This window comes from Larus michahellis, chromosome 9 (assembly GCF_964199755.1).
Source record: "Larus michahellis chromosome 9, bLarMic1.1, whole genome shotgun sequence".
Classification (NCBI taxonomy): Eukaryota; Metazoa; Chordata; class Aves; order Charadriiformes; family Laridae; genus Larus; species Larus michahellis.
The window spans coordinates 11,155,473-11,177,323 of record NC_133904.1 but is presented as its reverse complement, the minus strand read 5'-3'; the positions used below and the strand labels follow the sequence as shown (position 1 = coordinate 11,177,323).

Here is a 21,851-nt window from a genome sequence, read left to right as displayed (position 1 = left end):
ATGAGATATTTACCTTCTGTTTAGCTGATGGCATTTAAACTAATCTCTTACCCTTGCCTCCTGTGCAAGAAAAAAAATAAATCAATAAAATATCTGGCAATATTTATTACATTATTTCTAATGGCTCATTAAAATAATGACACTTCCTTATTATGGAATAAGTTAGCACCATTATCCAAACAGTGCTCTCTACAGATGGAATGTGTTTTCAGATTTTTTTTTTTAAATAAAAATTAAGAATAGTAGTTTTTTCAATCACAAAACCCTACTTTTCTGAATCAGCCAGAGGCATTATTATTTGTTTTTATTAACACATACAAAATTATTAGGGTATACAAATGTGTTTCCTTTTTAGACACAGTGAAAGCTAAATTAATGGGCATTACAGGATTAGTTTACATCACACTTTGTTTCAAAAAAACACCATTTATGATTAAACAAATAGGTTTATATATACATATATAAAAAAAAGAGCTTGAAATAGCTGGATAACAAATCATTGACTTAAACTATCAAAAGGCTGGGAGCAATTGTTACTCCTATGATTGTGCCCTTAGCTTTCAAACCATCATCTCCACTGATATGAGTTCCCCTTTTAAAAAAAACCACAACAAACAAACACCACCCAACTCCCCCCAAAAACCCCAGAACACCAACCTCCCCCAAAACACAAAACCTCAAAGCAATGGCACAACTTTCCCCAGGCTAATATTTTTTTCCTGACACCTTCAAGCACAAATGGATTATTTTAAATATCACATAAACCTACTGTAAATTAAAAAAATAGAAGATTACTTTACACAATGCATGGAAACCATTTCTAGTGAGCACAAACATTTACAACTGTGTCATGTTTTTCTCTTGCATAACCCATACTCACACACAAACCAGTTTTCAAAAGAATTAGTGAAATATTCAATCCACTTTTGTTTCTTTTATACAATATGAAATGGTTACAATACCATAGTATTTTTTAGAATAAGTTAAACATCAAGACATATGGCAATAGCATTGTACTATCCTTTCTACATACATATGAAATCCAGAAATTCAGTCAATTTTTATTCAGTCACAAAAATGAATAAAGACTAGGATCCAGTTATACTGGAAAACTAGACTAGTTCTAGAAACCACAAATACTGTAAGCGCTTTGGTATAATATGTACAGATTGTGCTGTCGATATCATGCTTGCATACTAGAATTGATCAACAGATTTCAACTGGTGAATTAAAGTGGAAAAAAAAAAGGTACTGTAAGACTTGCTTTCTTATTTCTTTTTCTTTTTGGAAATGATTCAGTCAAAAAAGATGCACCACAAGTACACATACAGCATTTGTATGATGTGACTACAAATTAAATATTAAAGTGTTTTTTAAATACAATGCAAGACCAGTCTTCTTAAGTGCATAGAACATAACGCAGAATACTGTTAATTACAGGGACCAGTACAGAGATATTAAACATTTTAACAGATATTGAACAATATCTCATAAAAAAAGGTGTGAATGAGAACAAGCATTCTTCTATTGTTACAAAGATCAACATGTTTTTCCCCCCACCAGTAAGAGAAACAGTAACTGCTGAATCATGGAAGATATCTACTGCATCAATTTCATCTCTGTCTCGCAAAAGCTTAGAATGGCACCTTCAAAGTCTTAAGCAGCCTGGATATTTAGTTGGTTCTCCTTTTTTTTTTTGTTTCTTTTCTTTTTTTTCCCCCCATTTTTAACAAAAACTTTTCTCTATCTGAAAGTGGAACTCAAAAGTGCATTTTAAATTAAAGGGTTTTCTTTTTCCCCCTATTTTATGGATGCATTTGCTGTGGTTTAGAAATTTTAGCTTAACCAATTCATTCTTTCTATCACTATAATTTATCAGAATGTCTCAGATTTATTCAGGCAACCCTGCCAAGTTCAGTAGTGCCTGCTTTTGCAAAGCAAATGGTATTAAATTCTAAGCAAGCCACAATACTGCAATCTTTATTCAAGTGAAATGACAACTTAAAGAGTAAGGATTGCAGGATTTTCAGAAAATTTGGACTGTATGCAAAGTCTTCCCAAATTTGTATTTTATCTTTTGGATTTTGGGATACAGTAAACTGCAAATACCATGTTCCACTAATACTGCAAGTCGGCTTCAGATTAGGGTCTCAGGAACGAAACGGTAGCCCCAAAACTCTCAGTCCAACCAGAGGAAACTCATCCCAATCACTACTCCTGTCTTACACAACACAACCCATTTAACATGTAAACACAAGGGATGATGCTTCTCATTTGAAGCTCCTATTGTTGTCAAGTAATACTTCACAGGTATCAGAAATACTTTAGTTAATGTCTCCATATTTCCCCCATTTCTAAGATGCTTTCTTTTCCTTACAGAAGCTTTAGCTATTTAACATCAAACCAAACAATTGCACAAAAACTACAGCACCAAGCTTTGCTAAATGAAACTGCTGGAGAGCACACACAGGAGAAAAGAATTTGACTGTGGTTGTTGAGTGGGCTAGAAGTCAAATGAGTTTAAATAAGACTAATGTTAACACATTCCTTAATTGAAATGATTGATTCTTAGCAGAAATAAATTAAGATCAGCATGATCTTACTGTAGGCTAGTTGGTGACCCAGCCAGACTTTTGTGCAGGTTGGGGTTTTGACTGTGCCTGTTCCGACTGCGAACAGATGAAAACATTGTGTTGCAACCGGGGACTTTACATTTGTGGAGCTGGCGGAGATGCACAGTTTTGTAATGAGCCCTGAAAGTTCCTTTATTACTATAAGTTTTTTGACATATATGACAAGTTATTGGCAAACTGGAAGGTAAATTTGCGAAGTTTTGACTAGCTTTCTCAATTAAAGTACAGTCTTGGTAGAGTTCATCATTGGGCATTAGGCTGGGTCCTTCACAGCTTTCATCACTATCATCCAAGGGCATGGTGCATATTTCACTTCCTCCGTCAGAATCCCAAGAAGAATGAGCACTGCTCTCAGATTTAATGCTGGAAGTAGTGCTTAGATCCAGAACAGTTCCATCATTCAATGGATCGTATCCATAACTCTCAGAACAGGGTTCTCTAATTTTGCTCATTGGAAAAACCAAGCTGCCTGTTCTGTTCATTCCTTTGAAGATTACAGAAGTATGTTCAACATGTTGCTTTAAAGAGACATCTTGACAAAACTCCTTAGCCATGTCTTTCAAGAGGTATGTTGCATTGAAATGGTTGTTGAATTCCAGTGTATCTTTAGTCAGAAGCTTATGATGAAGATTTAGGTTTGAACTATGTCTAGAAGAACAAAGACAAGCTTAGCAAGAAAGTGTTTCGCCTCACTTAACAGCTGTTTCATAATGATCATTAACAAAGAAAAAATAAATCAATATTTAGTAGCATGCATGAACTGTATACTTCTAATTTGACCAGCTGCCACACTGGGAGTGCGCATGGATGATTTACACATTTGACTGTGTATCTGAACTTGCTTGCACTGGCATATATAGAAATAACTCTACAGAAATCAATGTTTCAGATCGTCTCCTGCGTTGTGGGTAGCTGTCTGCTCCACTAGAACTAGTGCTAGGCCGAAAAGAGTTGGGGAACAGACTAAAACCATGTATACTGAACTGAGATCAGAGAATGGACTAAGCAGGGGGAAGATACAAGATTCTTTCACAATGGACAAAGCAGGAAAGGAGTGACACCTGAGTCTGCAAAAAATATTGATGATCTCAACTACTGTAACCATGTGCCAGGATGCAGCTGGACACATCAGTACAGAGCTTTTCCTTGACAGGAATTTCCTTGAAGAAAGGAATATTGCATTTTATGCAACTTGAAGTTTTTGAATGGGCACCTCTAGATTCAGTTTAAAACCATCAAAACATATGAAATCAGTACTCCTCACTGAATACTGTCAATCAGCTCACCGGGAACTTCCAGGACCTGGCTAGAAGATTCAGTTTATTGCAAGACAGAGAAAACATTCATTTTTTCCCTTGCAATCATGGCTTAATCCAAACCATGAACCGTTCAAAAGGGCACAGAAATATTTTGCACTTGCGGTCACAGCACTCTATGTTAATGTCCAGAAACTTTTGCAAAGTTGTTGCAAATAACTACTGTTTTGCACAAAGCTTGTGAACTTGTGTGTTGGCTTTCTTTTTTTTTCCAAAAGCACCTATGGTAAAACTTAATATATTGGTGTTGGAAGGAATTCGTGGCATGTGAATGCAAGTCTTACTACTGGCCTCCTTTCCTGTGGCCCATAGCACAATTACAGCAGAGAGGAATTCACATCTGGGAAGATGCAGGCAGCAGATCAGGGTATGAAGCCCTGCCAGCGGCAGATGAATCTGTGCATCTCAGATGCAGCGGCCAGTCCTCAGAGACTAGCTCATCCTCTCTCTGGACTGCATCAGCTGGCTCCAGTACTCCTAGCAGATTACAGACAATCTAAACCTTGTGTCACTCTGAACTGCTATCCAGGCATGCTTTCTGCAGCCAAAAGCTGCTGTAACACGGTTACAGGAGAGTTTGAAAACTTACAACACTTAGTCCCACTTTTAACAGGTTTGCTATCTATCACTTAGCAATTCAGATACATAACTGATGGTCAACAATAGAGCTTCAGTTCTTGTTTCTCAGCCTAGGTGCATAATAGGCTGAAAGAAAATGATTTACAGCAACACAATACTGCAGCTAACAGTAAACCGAATGAAGATTATGATATAGTTTAGGAATTAATATGTAATCTCAAATAAAAGCACTACTGATGTGGATACACACCAGGTAGCGTTCAACCAGCACCGCGTAACGCTAATTTTGTACTGACACAGAGTAATCTTGCTTTTCTTATGGGCTTTTTCACACCACTCTCTTCAAAATGCTTGGGTAAAACAAGGACAAGGGCAAGTGAGGATTTCCTGAATTGATCTCATTGCTTTTTCATTAAAGAACACTGCATACATTAAAATACACATGAAAGTACATATTAAACATATAAGTCCACACATGCATCTACTGGAAAATTGCTGAATTCATACCCTCGTGGCTTTCCCTTTGTGTTATAAAGTATTCTTTCAACTATTTCAGTCTTTATCAGTTATGAAATTTTCATGGCTTTATTTAATACCTTGTAGTCTAGTGGAAAGGAAACGTTTCTTTCAATGGATTTTCATTTCATGAATGTTCTGATAAGTTATCGTACCTGTTATATGAGGATACACAGAAAATCTTTGCAGGCTCCATTCCTCAAACACTCATTTCAATTTCAAATTAGGCTCCATTGTGATGGTAAAATAAATACAATTTTGTTTATAATTTTCTTACCTGTCTCGACTTCTACGAGAAGGGAAAGCAGCATTACAGCCCTCAACTGTGCAAATATGCATTTCTTTGAGATGTACATTTTTAAAATGCATTTTTACACTGTAAGGGTTTTTAAAAGTCTTCATACAGATGTCACAATGAAAGCGGCTTTCTTCCTTCTGAATCCCTAGTGCATGTTGACTGACATGATCCATATCTTTAGAGTCTTCAAAACAAGGAATGGCAGCACCCCTGTTTGACAAAGTGCTGAAAAAGCCCCCGGTCAGCAAGTGGTGTTGCAATTCAGGGCAGTCATTTTTAGGAATCCTGCGCTTTGACTGCTCTTTAATATACATGGGGGGTTCAGTCATTGGTTTTATAACATCATTGTGGTGGTGTTTTGGATCTTCATATAAAATCTCATGGGAAACTATTTTTAATGGTTGGTTTTCTTCTGGTTTAACCTCTTTCTCACAGTGATGCAATTCATTCTCAGAGATATCCTTGATGTATTTGTTATTTGGTGCAAAGACAGATTCAAAATACTTTGGGCCCTCTACCCCAGAGACAGATTTCCATGAATTACCTGAATGGGGGTGCTTTTCCACCCTGTCGATCACCTGCTTCTCTATCTTATGCTCACAGGTCTCAAGCTCTCCATCGCTTACCACTTGTAGACGTGTATCATCTTCAGAACTGGCAACATCACTACTTTCATTAGGTGTCTCAACAGCTTCTTTCTCTATCTTAATAGGCATACTTGATTTACGAGATTTCTTCTTGGGTAGCATGTCAAATGGCAATTCATTTGAAACAAGCTGTTCTGGTATTGAGGAAGAAACAAGAGGCAGAGAAGGAAGAGTACCTGGAGTATTAGCAAGCTCAGCTGGTGTGACTGGACTACGATAAAAAGGAAGAACAGGCTGTACTGTCTTCAAGTTTGGAAAGAGGACACCATTCTGTCCAATACTGGGGAATCCAGCCTGACCCTTCGAATCTGTACAAGAGCTGGCATAGCTGGTAATAGTTCTGCTATCCGGAGTTAAAATTGTAAATTCTGTCCTTTTACTATCTCCAGGTCCAGCAATCGTCAAACCATTTCTTAGATCTTTATCCCTGTTATTTCTATTCATTGGCATATGGAGTCTGGGGTTAGGATTTGCACTATGACGATTTCGACTACGCAAAGAGCTAAATACCATATTGCAGCCCTCAATTGTGCATTTGTGCTTTATCTTCAGATGAACAGCATTGTAATGTATTTTCAAAGTACCTTTGTCATAAAATGTCTTTTCACATGCAGTGCAGAAAACACGCCCTTTCCTTGGCCCAGTGCCATTTTTTTCAACAGATTTCATTTTGTTTTCTGGAGATAGTGCTGTCATTTCAAGCTTTGCTGCTGTATTATGTGAACTGGAATCACTTAAAAGGGCATCATCTTCTGTTTTAGTGATGACATCTGGACCATTTATGCTCCTCTCATTTTCAACTTGAAATGGTGCAGAACTAGAAGTTAAGAAGCTGCTTTCAGAAAATGGCATCTGAACATCTTGTTTAGTTTCATTGCTATGGTCTTGACCTTGCTCAATCAAATGTCTTTCTGGTGGTGAACCTATCAAAGGTGGAGGCACTGGACTGAAAAACTGAAATGGCAGCATGAAAGCCATGTTATTTACAATATTCTCAAAGGGATGAATGTTGGTGGGACTCATTTTGTCCAAGGATGCAGAAAAATTAGGACTGTGTTGATTGCAGCTCTCAATGAATGCCCTAATATCCAAATTAGCAGTTGGTGGTGGTATTATAATTGATTGCCCTTCTTTCTCTTGAATTGCCATTAACTCTACAATGGACTTAGTTTCTCCAAAACGAAGAAACTGCTGTAAAGTAGCCAGTTCTTCTTCAGTGGTCATTATGCTCCAGTGATCCAGCACCTTCCCTGAAGCATCCTAAAGCCAAAAATATTTAAATGAGTCAGACATTAGTTAAGGCAAACAAAAAAACCCTCCCCCCAAATCTGTCATTCTTTCACGAACTAAAAATTCTTCTCTAGCGAAATGATAAAATCATTCTATTTGATGAGAGATTAATGCCAATTCTGTGATACTTTCTTCCAAGTGTTACCACATTGGTGATATTATTTCTTTCTGAACTGACAGTAATACTTTCCAATAAACTACTTTTTTCCACAAAAATTAAGACACGTCATTTGAACAACAGTTAGTATCATGTAAGTACAGACAGCAGAGATGGAGCAATCAGACCAAGATTTAGCTCCTCATTTAAGTCAAGTATTCTTTCATTGCAAGTTTAATAATCTTCCAAGCAACTAAGATCAGAGAACAAATGAACCTGTATTGATCTATTGCCAGTGTTCACAGAGCACAGCTGTAATTACACTAGAGTGTTGGAGTTCTTTCAAACTCTAGCTATGCCTAACTTTTCCCAATAACTACAATAAATATTTTATCACAGAACATGTATTTGATGGCCTACTGAGATTTTTCACAGTGCATGTAAGAGTTTCTAAGATGATGAAGAACGTAACATTATAAATTTTTCATGTGGTAGAGGTTCAAGGTAATTGATTCCATATTTTTAATCCTAACACTAAAAAGCAAGATTATCAAGACCATTAAATATTGATTTGTGTCATAATGTAAGATCATAATGTTACTTTACATAAAAGGTAACTTCCACAGTAGCAAGGACTAACATCAGTGTAAGCACATAGGGCCAAATTCATTCTTGATGTAGCTCCAGTAAGGCAGTAAGGTCAGTAGCACTACACCAGAGACGAATATTGTCCCTGGTGTTTAAAATGATGGCAAGTTTATTTGTCAATGTATTATTCTGCTGTATAAAAGTAAACTCACTGTTTAAATAATACTAAAGCAAGCTCTGAAGCCTTTTCTTTTTTTCTTTAATACATTCCCTGTAACTTTTTCTTTTATCTTGGCTTACCTTTGTTGATAGATTTGAGCAAAGTAGGAAGATTTCAGTTAAGTCTCACTAAAAAGAGAGCAATGACCAAAATCCACCCTTTCTTTTCTGGCACTAAGCTTGTACTGCCTTTCAGATGTACCATACTGTTAATGCATTGTGAACCACTTATAAGATTAAGCTAGAAAACATTATGAAATATTACTTAACTATTATATTTATATTAAAAAAAACCCTCTAAATACCTGTAGTACATATCCACGTATATAATCCTGTAGTGTCCAATCCAGAGCATGGAGAATCTGAATCACCTCTTCCTGCTTCAGAACACTGAAAAGCCGATCTAGCAGAATTTTAAGGCGCACAGGAATGGCTTGGGTTCCATACAACATGAGGCTACTGATATCAAAGACAACATTGGATTGAACTATTTCTACCTGGCTTGATGGGTAGAGGTTGGGAATCCTTAATTTGCTCAGGGCTGAAAATAAAACCACAAAATGTAAATAAACTTAAGTCATAAGAGATAGATAGAATTGAATGTAACTAATATTGGGGATTGGGGGGGTGAGGGGTGACACAAAAAGCATGCTATAGTGAGGTGGATCCTAAAAGGTTTTATATAGATTGTAAGAACAAATATTACCATGTGCTACCCATCCATGCCGGCATTGGTCACATTGTCGTTGATTTATTTTCCCAGGTTTGAAACACTGACAACTACAGTTCATGAGAGTGCATCGGATAGCCTGGAAATCAATAGAAAGGATGGTAGGTAATATATAAGAACCATCTAGAGCGTGCAGATTATACATATAGAGTAGACCCATAAAATCCATATGAAGACAGAGGTAACATACCAGCACATACCTATCAATGTGCAATTTAAGTAATCCAGACAAAACCTGAGTTATGCCAGACTACCTCTGCGTTAAAGAGAACTGGTCATCAGTTAGAACACTAGAATATTATGGAAGCAAAATATTTAATGACACACATAGCAACACTTCTGTGGATTCACTTAGGCTGAGGCACCTTTATAACAGTAATAAAATCTTCTTGTGCATTCGCCTAAGCTATGATCTTCGTGTAAGATGACTTTTTTCAGCAAGGTTTCAAAACAAAGACATACAGATGAAAGTCCCACTCTCTTGAAGTTTTGCTGAAACTCCACATTGCAATATAGGAAGCTCTAATCAGCAATGCATTGGCTCTGCATAGATGCCATCCCTTACACACAGCAGCATCCACACAGACTAATATGTATCCTGCCAAAGACAAAGGAGTCCACTAATGCTTCTCAGTAACAAAGCTCACCAAAAAGTACTCCAACTCCTCAAAGACTATAGCAGTCACATTTTGTAAGGAAACGCTTGAAGATAATAGGCAAAATGGAACACACAGATAGATAACAACCAGTGGCACGGTTCAATTTGTACATCACTTTACTCTCACCAAGGTCATCTATAATGCAAATCAAATTACTATTCAGATATTCCTAATCAACAGGGCAATACAAACATGCTTCCTGGAATATATGCTTTCTTCTGTATGTGCCCATCTGCTGCAGAAGGCAGACAGACAACTTTGAGGTCCTAGTTAAAGCTCCATAGGGACTGCTATAGAGCAAAGCACTTGTAGGATTCTGGATTGCTTGGATCTGATACTGAGACTACTAGTTCCTGCATAAATGGAATATTTATTAAGTAAAGAAATTAATGCATGGAAAGTCTCCACTAGAATACAAAAAAAAGGTGAGATTATGCAATTGTAACACATTTGCATTTTTATGTTTTTAACACAAAATGTTTTACATTTTGAAGTACAGAGAGGTAAATATGAAATAAGGCAAAGTTATGCCCACTACTGGCTGCTGCTGCTGCTCCTAGGGTTTTATGCAAAATGAGGACTTCCACTGCTTAATACCCATAGAAAAGCAAGACAAGACTTGAAGAAAAAAGTAAAGTCTTTTTAATGCAGGCATTCCCACATTGGCACTTTTGGAAAACATACAAAGAAACAAGTTTTTGGACAATCAGGCTAAGAAAGATGGATGAAGGAAATGTTTAAAATGAAAAGGACACAAGAGAAGGGTAATTTCACTGGGGTTTGCACTGGGCGTTTCTTTGACTGACTCGGGGCAGAAGAGGACACTACATACAATGCTCAACTACAAGCAAGCATGTGTGGGACATTTGGATGCCTAGTGCTTTACAAGACTGGATTTGGACTGAGAGATTTTAAAATCTCAGTATCTGGCTTATCAAGGAGCTGCTTACATGCACATCTCCAAACTGCAGTGACTTGATGCTGAGATTCATCTTTATTTGAAGGATCAGAACAAGTGGCAACAGGGCTACTGAAATCTCTGAATCACTTTGTCTTTAATCTTTTAAAGGAGCCATTGCACAATAGTGAATTCCTGGGCAAAGCTCTGTGCTCCCCATAAAGTCATAAAATACACATCAATACGCTACACAGTGTGAATTGCTTCACTTTAATGGAGGATATATTTTCACTTAGATGCTAAAATATTTTCATATAACAATAAAAAGCCATAAATTTCTTATGGAAAGGTTGGAAAAAAATGTGTAGTTAGCTGATGATTCATTTCTATCACAAGATATCAAGCAATAATGCAGTTCACGTCTTCTGAGTCTGTACACACATAGTATTCTATGTATTCTTCACAGAATGAAGCCCTTCCATAGGGTTCAGTAAGTTACAACGCATTCCATGAATGCATCTTTTGCAGTCCCTCCAGACAAAATTACAAGAGAGTACTTCCTTTTTCTGCAAGAGGTAACAGAAATATGCACAATGGAGAAAGCTGTCATGATGATAAGTTAATTGAGATTTCAAAATTTTTTTTGTTCCTTTTCCTTTGGACTTGTTCCACAAACCACTGACCTTTAAAACTATTTTTTTCTTCTTAATTTTTGTAATTAGACAAGAAAGATATACCTCACAAAATTTTGCATTTCATAACCTTGTATGAGATCTTTCTTCCATATTGTACATGTATTTAGTCTTCCTGTATATGTGTAGAAGACTTCACATGCAAAACCCAGTAAAAGGAAGACATTTTGCTTTACATGTATAAAAGCAGCAATTAGAAAGGGAGTAGAGTTCCCCTTCTATTCTAAATATGGAACTGATCCACTCTCAAGCCAATACATTCCTGCTTCTGGATGCCAGTCTTAGACATAGTTCGCTTGTATACTGCTAATGTATCAAAGGTATACCCTCAAATCAGGGATCTGTTGCTGACTTAAAAAATTACTTGTAAGAATCCCTGAGGAAAAACCAGTGTGATTTTCAGATTGGTAGCATTTCCTTTCACTTGTGCTTGTTAGAGTCCGTGTCTCCTAAAACTTTTCTAGGAACATTTGTGTTAATATAGTCACAGAAAATATAGAACATGGCAAAATTAACTTTTAAAATGATCAGTGAGTCACAATTTAAAATCTTCATTCATTGTTCGACTTAAAAAGGCACTTTTAAAAGAGGCACTTCGATTATCTCCCAAATTAACTTATATCAGAATTTAATGAAGAGAAACTTAACAAAACTTCATGACATTAATATGCTTGTCTTTTGCCTGTTAATCCTACCATCCTTAATATGCCTATTCTAAGGTACTGTAATTATATCAAGTCTTTTAATGAGCTTTATATTCCCAACAAGTGGAATGTACACACAATTTCATTCTACAGAACAAAGGAATAACTTTCTGTATTGCATACACATAAAGCTTCAAAATCGTAATTAAAGGATTGGAAATGTAGATGGAAATTAAAGTGGAAATTTTTATAAATGCAATCCTTTCATTCAGGTCTATTATTCAGTTTCATTTTCCAGAAACATAAGCAGATGTTTTAAAAAAATAAATCTTACGCTATCCTCAAGGATCTTGTTATTGCTTTCCAGTCACTCCCTCCCTCACAAATGGATCTTTCCAAATCCATTATCAGCAACACTTTATTCTCTTTTTTTTTTTTTTTTTAAATAGAGTTGAAATTTCTGATAAAAATTTTCAGTGTTTTTACCAGCATGACTGTGGGAATTTGAACATCAGATTTTTAATATAAAATGATTCTTCATTACAAGAGAGACAGATGAACCATGAAACCGTCCACTGAAAAACATCCAACTACTAATCACTGAAAAAGAAATCCTAACATCTGTTGCCTGAAAGTGACGACTGCTGACATCTTTTTTGCCAGATATTGATGTGGCTTCGATTATGCTTCAAAACTTACTGAATGTTTCTTTGCAACCCACTCGCAGCCTTCATAGCTACAGAAAAGCACAAGCTAATGGGACAAATTCATTCTGATTCTGGGTATACAATCAGGTTTTGATTTGTAAAGCAAGTTTGAGATCATTTATGCTCTCCTGAAGTCTTTTGGGACCTATGCTCACTTGCAACATACTAACAGCAGGTTTAAAACAATGCAGCAAGAGAAGAAAGGCAGTATAACTGTAGCAAAGCTCATCCAGTGCTAAGTGGATTGCTGGTTTGACAGCACTTTGGCTTGGGAAATAAATTAAAAAGTAAGTAAATATTGAAGACCCTGTCAGGAAGGAGTTAGAGATCTCGGCTCATGCTAGAAAGCTGGTCTGGCTCTCTGCAGGCGCTGAGAGCTGCAAGCACAGATACCAGTAAAATGGAAGAGCAAGTCCCAGATCACCCTGGTGGTATTTAGCGTCAGTAACGCGCAGCTCAGCACCCTCACTTGTTTCTGGCATCCAAGAAAAACCCTTGTCATCTTTGCACAAAGCTACCCCTCACTTTAGAAACTACTTTTTTTGAAGTTGCTGCCATTGCACGAAGAGCACCAGAGCTTCGCTGCTCTGCTGTGCGGATTACTGACAAAATGATGTCACTGATGCCGTGTCACAGGAACATCTTTTGCAAGAAGGGATAAGAAATTCCTATCAGTTGCAATGCAAGTTTGAAGAAGAAATAGGAGTTACATGAATGAAATGTGTGAGAGAAACTTTCATTAGATGATATAACAGATACAGCTTTCCATGTCCTGTATTGTGGACTTCTAGCAACAAGCCGTATCTCCTGTGGCCATCTCACCTTCGTTCCCTAGAAAAAGTAATCCCACTGAATATATGTAACCCTCTAAGATATGCGCTCTGGTGAGCACGTATCCTATAGGAAAGAACTGGGACGTGTCCCGTTTCTGCAGAATAGGCTCGCAGTGGCTCCTCAGTAAGGGCACTTGTGGAGAAAGAGGCAAGATTTATAACAGGGGAAGATCAATCTGTAAAGATTATTTTTGTCTGCCAATCAGCTAAAACATGAAAGCTTTTTTTACTTTCCTAGAGTACAGATAACAGTTTTCTCACATATTAAGAATAATCCACAGAAATTAAGCTCTCTTTTTGAAATTAAGCATGGGACATATGTCTGGTTATTAGGAAATATTTTCTTGCTTGCACCTTGTAGAAGTTTTGCAAGGGAAGTAAAGGGATGGATACATTTCCCATCTCTTAAAGTATAGTCCACAGCTAAACCAAGGCCAAATTCAAACCTATGTGCATCTTTCAGTAAAGAAAACAGTAACTATGCAAGAGTGCAAAGTAGCCTTCCTGTCCAATTTGTTTTCTTTCCTGTTTTTACTGTTATCTACTGGGTTTCTTCTGGTTGCGAAGTTTAAATAAGTCTTCTTTTTTCATCACCCAGTTACATTTGATTACTCCTGTATTTGAATCCTTTGAACAACCACTGAAAGCAGAGACAAATTAAAAAAAACCCCTTATCTTAAGCATCTCTATGTAAATGCCCTACTTTTTCATATCATACAATGAGCAAAGCTTTGCTTTGTTCATTTTTTTGGTCAGGCAACTTTGGCCACTTCCCTTAGGGATATATTCCACTGATAAATAATACCGTCTGTCAGTTTTGTCATGATTTAAAACAAGTTCTCAATTTACATTTTGTCCACCTTACTTTCACTGTATCACAACACAACTGTGCCTATCTGTATCATACTAATATTTGGCTTTTTTCAGCTATCCCACATGTATTTGTATCCACCCTTTCCACTGTATAGTACATATTTATCCCTTGTGCGTGTTCTTCCTAAACACAGACTTCAGTTTTTGATACTCTGTTGATCTCCCTGCAGTTTGTTGGAACTAAAAAATATTCTAGTGCACTCCAAGTACAATCACAAAAGGTGTTGGGCTGCTCCAGATGGTGTAGGTACTTGTTGAACACATAGTTCAACAATTAAACCTAAACTGCAGGTTGGTATTACATTTCTTAGAGTTTATATTAAGCATCTTGTATCTCTATTGTTCCTTGAGAATTTCAACATATTCCAAGGCTATGAATTTTATCTGCCTGTAGAGAACATTAGGAGGGCCCCTGCAGCACCTCCAAGGAAAGGCTCTGGGCCATCTTCTTCTTCCTGACATGCTCACTTCAAAGAGGAAACGGGATGCCTGGAGGATGGACAGAACATGGAAACCCTTCGCTGCCTGCAAGCAGAGCTGGGAGGACACGGAGGGAATGGAGAAAAGCGAGACGCTCACCAAGCAACAGTGCACTGAAATGTGCCTACATACGTATGGGTGTGACAGCAAGGCCAATCTGAGAGTTACTCTGCACAACATAGACTTGGCCCGTGCTAAAACTTGCACATGTTCAGCTCAGCACTGATGTGTTTTCTTCTGTCACGTGTTTAAGGTTCTCAGTTATGGCTGAGGTCAAAGCCGTACAGGCAAGTTAGACACCTACAGTATACATACACTGCCTGCCTCTGACAACCTTAGCTCTTGAAACAAAGGGATTTCCATTCACGTACATTTATGCCTACTCAAGTACCTTTGGTTGTTGCAATATAATTATATAAAATTATTAAAACTTGAAAAAGGTCCTTATAAGAGTTCTAATTATATCGGACTGAATGCTACACACACTATTTCCACAGTCTTATCTCACAAAAAATGTTTCTTACAAAGTAACAGCTGCCCTTAATAGTTATTTAATAAACACACTAAGTAACAACAAACATCTTTCACAATACGCAAACAAGCCTTATAGTTTCTGTATCCAGAAAACAGTCTGCTCTAAACTGTTGTATCCAGAAAGCAGTCCAGTATTTTGAGCTTTTAATTAAGTTGAGAGAAGTCGCACACAGATGTGACAGAGTAAACAGCACCGACCAAATAGCTCCAACCTTCTCCATTAACAGACATGTTTAAAAGGCTAGCCCTAGATGATTCATTTGACAAACTGCTTATTACTAAAAGAAATTAGCAAAATTCTTGTCTCCTGCTTAAGAGACCAACTAGGAGAGAGATGGGAAAGCTGGAGATAGGCCACAACTTGCCTTTTACAGTGCCACTAAACACAAAGTTACACTCACAACCCAGTGCCTAAATCCACGATGGCTCCTCAGTCACCGGGCTGATTTTTGTACACACTGACCATGTACGCTCCTCCTAAGCTCAGAAGGCGCAAGAACCTTTGAAAAATCCAGACAATAAGCTTTTGTTTCAGAGGCCAAAGATAGATTCAGGAGTTTAACTTAACACCTATTGTGCTGAAAATTTTGGCTGGTGCTGATACCACTCAATTCCCACTTACGCCTTCTCTGTGGGGAAATTATATTATGATTTTTACTCCTGAAAGAACACAATGGCCACAAGTTGAATACATTTTCTAGATAAGACCACAGCATACATCCCATTAATTGTCTGGATCCTTATGTCTATATTAATATTGTTTATTTGGGGTCAGATACCAAAACCTGACCTCCTTTTAAACAGCCACCGCCTGAGAATACATGTAAGCAGAGTATTTACAACCCAGATCCTGCAGCAAGTTGCATTATTCCATTACCCACTCCCTCAGAGGGTCTGAAAAAAGCAAATTTTGGCCTAGAATTTGACCAAGTCTCTCTCCTGTGGGTGCAGTTGAGCACCTTGAGCTGAAAATGTTTAATTATCCTTGTAATAATTGCTGAAACATCCTCAAACCCAGCCAAAAGGCGAGGGGGGGTGGGGAAGTGAAAAAGCTCGGTAAGATGGAATTGAAATTAGGTAATACCTTCACATGATGGCACCACCCCGTCAAATTAACCATACTTGTGGATTTAAAAGACAGTTTTAGCTGGCCACTGAATTATGGGCCATGAGTTCACACATCGCCACTTTGTTAAATAGTTTTTCTAACTGAGAACAGTCCCGAGGTGGAGGAGCTGAGATAATAGAATAAACTAAATACAGACTCCCAACCCTACAGCAAACACGGGCTCAGCGGCAGCTTTCGCGGCTAATGGAGAGGAGCTCTGGGCAGTCTCGAGCAGTGCAGCTGGGCGAGGAAGCAGAAGGGAGCCGTCTCTGAGAAAGGCTGCATGCTACAAGGCCAAACTTTAATCACAGATTTACTTGTGGGATGAAAATCACTCCTCATGCATGTCACTTACCCTAAAGGGCCCCTTAGGGCAACTCTTGTTAATGGCACTGTCAAAATAATTATAAAGAGAAAAGAATGTGTGTGCGTGTGCGTGTGTGCGCGTGTGAGCGCACACACACACAGACTGCTACTCTTTAAACAAAAAGCACCGGACAGTAAAACTTAACATTGCTGTTCAACAATGTGCTTGTAGAAACATTGGCTTACACTGCAATTAATCTCACTTGTTAACAACAGGTGTGTGCTGACAGACAGCTTGGTCAAACTCAGGAAGGTATTTAGATCCTCTTTTACCATTCAGTTTGGAAAAGAAAACAAGAAATACAAATTGTGAAATGAAAAATTACATATTATCATTGTCTTAGAGTTGTTTTTTACTTTTGATTCTGAAACAGACTACAATGCTTCAGTTCTCATGGCATACCTGCCCCAGCCTGTGTAGGTCAGAAACCCTTACATTTTGCTGAATATTAAGCAGTATCTATCACAGAATATTGAAGTAACTTCCCTTTTTAATAAATTTACAGGAAAAATTCTTATCAGTGCATTTCAAAAATTAGTAACAGAGTGCTGCATACTGATGAGAAAAACGGCCCAGGCTTTGGAGGTAAGGATAAGTCCATGGACAGAAATACTGTGAAATTTCTTATGATAAAGCACTGGATACTATTTAATCTAGCAAATAAATTGCACACATACTACTTACCCATATTGACGTGCTATGCATACCACGTTATATTCTGGAACTACAGATCTATCCATGAACTAAAGTCTAATTACATATTTAACTCGAAGCCTTAAGTTAGCAAGAAATAAGTGTTACAAACGCAGATGTACAAGTATCAGAGAAATTAAGAATATTAGTATAAATCAACTGCAAGGGCTCTGAAATATGTAAACCCATTAAATTATGCCTTCAACTCTTTACCTAGTTTATAAAATGTTATATGTGCACAATGTGGGTGAGTTAATGTTTCAAAGGAAATCCTAACTTTTTAAGCTCCTAACACCGCTGCATAAGTCTCAAAGCCATAAAATATGCATGTTTAATTTTTTTCCTTTTTTCCTGTTACAGAGGGAAGATATGGATTAAAGAATAAAAGAAAACCAACAGCACTCTGAAATAATTTAGTGTTACACAATTTCATTTAATGCAACTTCATAAATTTGAAACCCAAAGAGAATTTGTACACATACACATGATACTATCTATGGTCCTACAGTTACGCAATATTTTACGCAACAGTGTACCTCCATTGGTAATTTCACAATTTAAAACCTAGTATTACTTTTTGTTGAACACAGGTGAGGAAATTTTAAATGGCTTTCAGACATCAGTTTAAATAGCTACTTTCATATGAAAAAATAGCCATTTTTCACTGATAATCAGCTATATTTGAAATTTGAAGTAAAAAGTTGAAGTTTAAAGAAACAATCGTACTATGGTTTTAAAGTGTGAAATGAAAATGTCATTGTTCTTTACTGTAAAATGACTCAAGTCTGTTAGAAATTTTCACGTATCCTCATTCCCTCAATAATATTGAAATTTCAATCCCTAAGCAGATTATTTAGGTAGCAATTAGCAATAAAGTAGTAAGAAATAAAAACTAAAAAGAAGAAAGACAATGACACTTGCTGTAAAAGTTCAGCTGTAGCATCTGCTAGGACAAAAACTGCTGGCTGCCCAGCACACAGGAACTAAGAGAGTTCCTGCACCACTGAAGCCAGGATGGGCAGATGACCTAGAGGGCCAAAACAAGTTTTTCTTCCCTGCATTTGGTGGATGTTCTGCTGGAATAATGAATTCAAGTTCCATACCTAAATTTTAGCTCAAATTTGCATGAAAATTTTTATCAAATGCCAAATCATACAAAAGTTGTTTTAAAAACACACATGTGTAGCAAAAGCTGTAATCTAAAATAAAATAAGAACATTTCTGTTCTTATCAGAGGCATATTTAGTATTATAGTAATGAATTCTTTATTAGTGAAAGGAAAATAAATCACTGGCTTGTTTGATTGGAAATGGAATGACATGCTCAATGTTGGATGAACAGATTTTTCAACAATATCATAAACAGGCAGGGAAGCGGGAAGTCAAGACATTTGGTATCAAAAGGCCAAACCTTTTTGCAGCCTAAGTAGGCAGAATTTCACCTTGGCTATAGTAAAGCCCATGAAGTGGCCCAACATTTGTAATAATTTTTCCCATTTCGTGAAGCTCTCCTACAGGCTTGGATATGTTTGCAGATACCATCATTTTTAAATAGGTTGTAGATGGTTCCGTACTTCAAAAAATAAACAGAGCAATTACCTTTTAAAATCAATCAAGCAAAAATCCATATGTTAAGTATAACATAAATTTATTTTCTGTAACATTAGTTACTTTTTACATGTTCACCTATTGTTAAAATAAAAGCCTGATTAAGCTGCAAACTACTAAAACCTCCAGTTTAATTCAAACAGAAAAGTGCAATTATACTGATAACAATGAAAAATGTATTAGCGTTATACACGTAATGGTAAATAGATCTAATGAAATATACACGATTTGTTCTTTGAAAGTCCGTATTTTTTTCTCTTTTCCGTAAAAGAAGAAATTAGAAAGCTATTCTTCAGTGTATATTGTTCTAATCACTAGAACAAAGAAAACCAAGAGGCACCGTTGTTAGTAGTTAAAAATAATGCTGGTCCTACTTTGCACCATGACCTGAAGTGGAGCGAGGCTCCCCACCTCCCACTCCTCCAGCACTGAGAGCTCAGCCACTCTTTCAGTATTTTAAAACCGAAGTACAGAAACAGAGACTCTTGTCTAACATAACGCTTGCAGATTTTTCAGCAAACTGCAGTAAACAGAACTGTATTTTCCAAAAGGATGTTAAAAATAGAAACATATGATCTTTTCCCACCTAGAATTGTATCCTTACAATTAAAGACTATTATCTGGCATCCCTTTTAACCGTCAAACTCAGACAGTGGCAGTTCTATAGCCACAAAGAGAAGCAGTAAATGAGAAGAACATGTTACTACACTGCATTTGAGAAAGTTTGGCTCCAAGCTATGCACTGATTAATATCAGATCTCCTTCTTTACTTGCCTCTTGACAATCTTGTCACATCTGGCTGACAAATCCTTACAAGCTTATCCAAACCAAGGCAGCCCAGATCATGCTCCAGGAGTAGCTTGAAGGAAGCGGCAACACCAGCCATGCACTGATGTGCCATCATGAAACTAATGAAGCTGACTTCACTTGCAGACTGCAGGAACACGAAGAAACACAACATGCCTCAAGGTTTTGCAACATAACGCAGAGTTAGCTCACCAAAAGATAAGACAAACAATCAGCTCCCGAGGTTCAAGAAGCCAAGTAGTTACATGAATTACAAAAATTTATATAGAAATCGCTTGAACAACAATCACCACTAAATGAGCACAATAAACTCCAACTTCAGATCAGATGTGAAAATTGACTGCTAAATGCCTTTCAAACACTGGTTTGTTTCAAATTAAAACAAAACCGGTTAATTTCATTTTCTCTCTCCCACATCCACAAAAGATCAGAATGTTGCCTGGCTCACAGGTTATTCAAACTGAAAAACATTAAAAAAAAAAAAAAAAAAAGGCAAAAGAAAGGGGGGGGGAAAAACAGTGTCACTTTTTATTCATGGGTTTTTACAGAAGGATAAACCACAGCCTGTGTATATCAGTAGCCCTCCCCTGGGTTAGCGATCTGCCCTCTCCTCATTTTTAAACCAAGGATTCGTTACACAGAGGTCTGGAAGTATTTGGCCAATTAATAAACCAGAAAGTAAAATGCTGTATCTTAAACACATCTAACAAAACCTCATTATGTATAAGCTGACAATTAAACCATGTTTATTTTTCCATGTGATGAAAAAAAAATCAAAATAAATTAAACAAGCGCCTTGAATTCTCATGCATTTAACCTTGTAATTAGCGGAATATATTTAAAAAACCAGACCCCCCCCATACACACACATTCTCACTCTCCCCCCTGGTGCCCCCCCCACCCCACCCCCCCGAAATACAAACAGACTGATCCTAAGAATTACTGACCTTATTTTCTGGATGCTAAATAGTCAACAATAAATTGTATATAAAGGGCATACATTAGGCTCCACTTTAGTGGTAATTTCTAAAGAACTTCGTAGTGAAATTACATTGTTGTCTGCTCTCCAGTGCATTTATACGTCATGATAATGATAATGTATCTGCTTAAAGCACTTGACTCAGAACACATCTGAGTCACAAATCACAGATTTTATTGCTATTAATGTATATTGAGGACTTGTACAATTAAACATTGTCAAGTATTTATGATTTACATGCTACTACTTCAATTGGAAAACAATTACACAAGTGATGGCTCTGCTTATTATAATCAGCCTGCAATTCTGAATTACTTACTGTAGAACAGAAAAGTCATACAGTTGTTTACAGTGCACGGTAGAAAGAAGCCCAGGATTTTTTACATAAACTAGTTTTCTACTTTCACAGTATCTTTTTGTAATTAAGAAATGGAGAGTACAGCTCCCTACAGCTCTCATCTCCATTGTTCATTACCCAAAACAACACCATTACAATATTTTTAATATCTCCACAGTGCATAACCACAAGTAAAAGTTGCACAGTAAAAATACACATTCATATAGAACTGCAAAGAACTTTCCTTACCTCAGACATTCTTACTGTGCTTATGTTTCCAGAGCTATAAAACAGTTTCCCATTCCCTCAGTGAGTTGTACAAAGAAGTACTGGAAACACTCCTGCCTGTACAAGTACTAAGGCAGAACCATCACACGCCTCTTTACTCTTGTCTGACTCTGAGCACCTCAAGGTCTGATGTATGCTCAGGCTGTGCACAGGGGAGTGAAATAAGATCCTCCCCCTTGGTGTTCTCCAGACCTACAGTACGAAGTTGTGTCTGCCTCTCACCTCTGCAGCCAGCTCTCACCTCGCTGCCCCGCAGTGGTGTGCTCCAGCGTGCTCCTCCAGTCGCAGGGCAGTCCCCTCACAGCTGGCTTGAAGAGGGCATGACACTCATCTTTCACAGAGATTTGATCAAAAGGAGTCACGGAGGCTTGAGGCGCTCCTAATGCAGTGCGAGGAGATTCTACCTCTGCTCTGGCAGCCTAAGTAATGCAT

The 21,851-nt window shown here is 37.4% G+C and overlaps 1 protein-coding gene across 3 annotated transcripts in view; it reads right to left on the bottom strand.

Annotated features, from left to right (window-relative positions):
- Positions 1-681: 681 nt before the first annotated feature.
- BNC1 (basonuclin zinc finger protein 1) overlaps positions 682-21,851 on the bottom strand; it is a 76,976-nt gene continuing 55,806 nt past the window's right edge. Inside the window, exons 1-5 of one of the 3 annotated variants that reach the window (XM_074600326.1) lie at positions 21,381-21,515; positions 8,890-8,992; positions 8,489-8,724; positions 5,322-7,249; positions 682-3,281 (exon numbers count right to left, since the gene is read on the bottom strand). In XM_074600326.1, coding sequence (XP_074456427.1) covers positions 2,600-3,281; positions 5,322-7,249; positions 8,489-8,724; positions 8,890-8,992; positions 21,381-21,389 — 2,958 coding nt within the window. In that variant the 5' untranslated portion in view covers positions 21,390-21,515 and the 3' untranslated portion in view covers positions 682-2,599. Of the gene's footprint in view, positions 3,282-5,321; positions 7,250-8,488; positions 8,725-8,889; positions 9,059-21,380; positions 21,516-21,851 lie in introns of those variants that run through there. The other 2 variants (XM_074600327.1, XM_074600324.1) reach the window with 2 other exon arrangements.